This window comes from Verticillium alfalfae, genomic scaffold, assembly GCF_000150825.1.
Source record: "Verticillium alfalfae VaMs.102 supercont1.9 genomic scaffold, whole genome shotgun sequence".
NCBI classification, from domain to species: Eukaryota; Fungi; Ascomycota; class Sordariomycetes; order Glomerellales; family Plectosphaerellaceae; genus Verticillium; species Verticillium alfalfae.
In genome coordinates, this window is record NW_003315030.1 from 1,140,842 (window position 1) to 1,141,457 (window position 616).

Here is a 616-nt window from a genome sequence, read left to right on the forward strand (position 1 = left end):
CCCGACATCGACACTCTCGTCCACCCTGCGCCAGCCGCTCCGGAAGCTGTCCCACAATGCACTGAACACGACGCCTGTCGTCCGCCCCTCCATCGCTCCCAAGCTAAAGTCTTTGAGCGACATGCCGCCACCCCACGATCAAAAGGGAGCCCACGCAGCCCCCCGCCAGCCCGTCCTCAGCGCCTCGGCCGCCAAGGCCATGGGCAGAGCACCATTGACCCCCAAAATTGCCAGCAAGGCACAACAGCATCACCAGCAGCCGCCCGTCGTCACACCTCTCGCACGCCGAAAAAACAGAACTCGGCCATGGAGTCCGCCGCCTCAGGGGCAAGTGGGGGCCCTGGTGGTGGTGGGGTCAAGGACGACATCACGAGCCCCGTGTCGGCATTCCTGAGCCACAACATCACGCCACGGTCGGGAAGCAGGCAGACCCGCGTCGACAGCGCCAGCAGCACGCCGACCGGTACGCCGAATCCAGAACGAAACAGCGATTGGGATACTCGGTCGGCCTTTGCGTCGGCCTTTGACGGCGACATGAGCAGGAAACACGTCGTGACATTCAGCCCGCCATCTGTTGGTGGCAGCCGGAATGATGCCTCCGACTCCAAGTTTTTGT

The 616-nt window shown here is 63.5% G+C and overlaps 1 protein-coding gene across 1 annotated transcript in view; it reads left to right on the forward strand.

Annotated features, from left to right (window-relative positions):
- Positions 1 to 306: 306 nt before the first annotated feature.
- The window catches only part of VDBG_07301 (conserved hypothetical protein), a gene marked incomplete at both ends in the record, with an annotated part of 1,802 nt that continues 1,492 nt past the window's right edge, over positions 307 to 616 (forward strand). The window contains one exon of the mRNA XM_003002684.1: positions 307 to 614. Within this exon, the coding sequence (XP_003002730.1) occupies positions 307 to 614 (308 nt within the window). The remainder of the gene's footprint in view (positions 615 to 616) is intronic.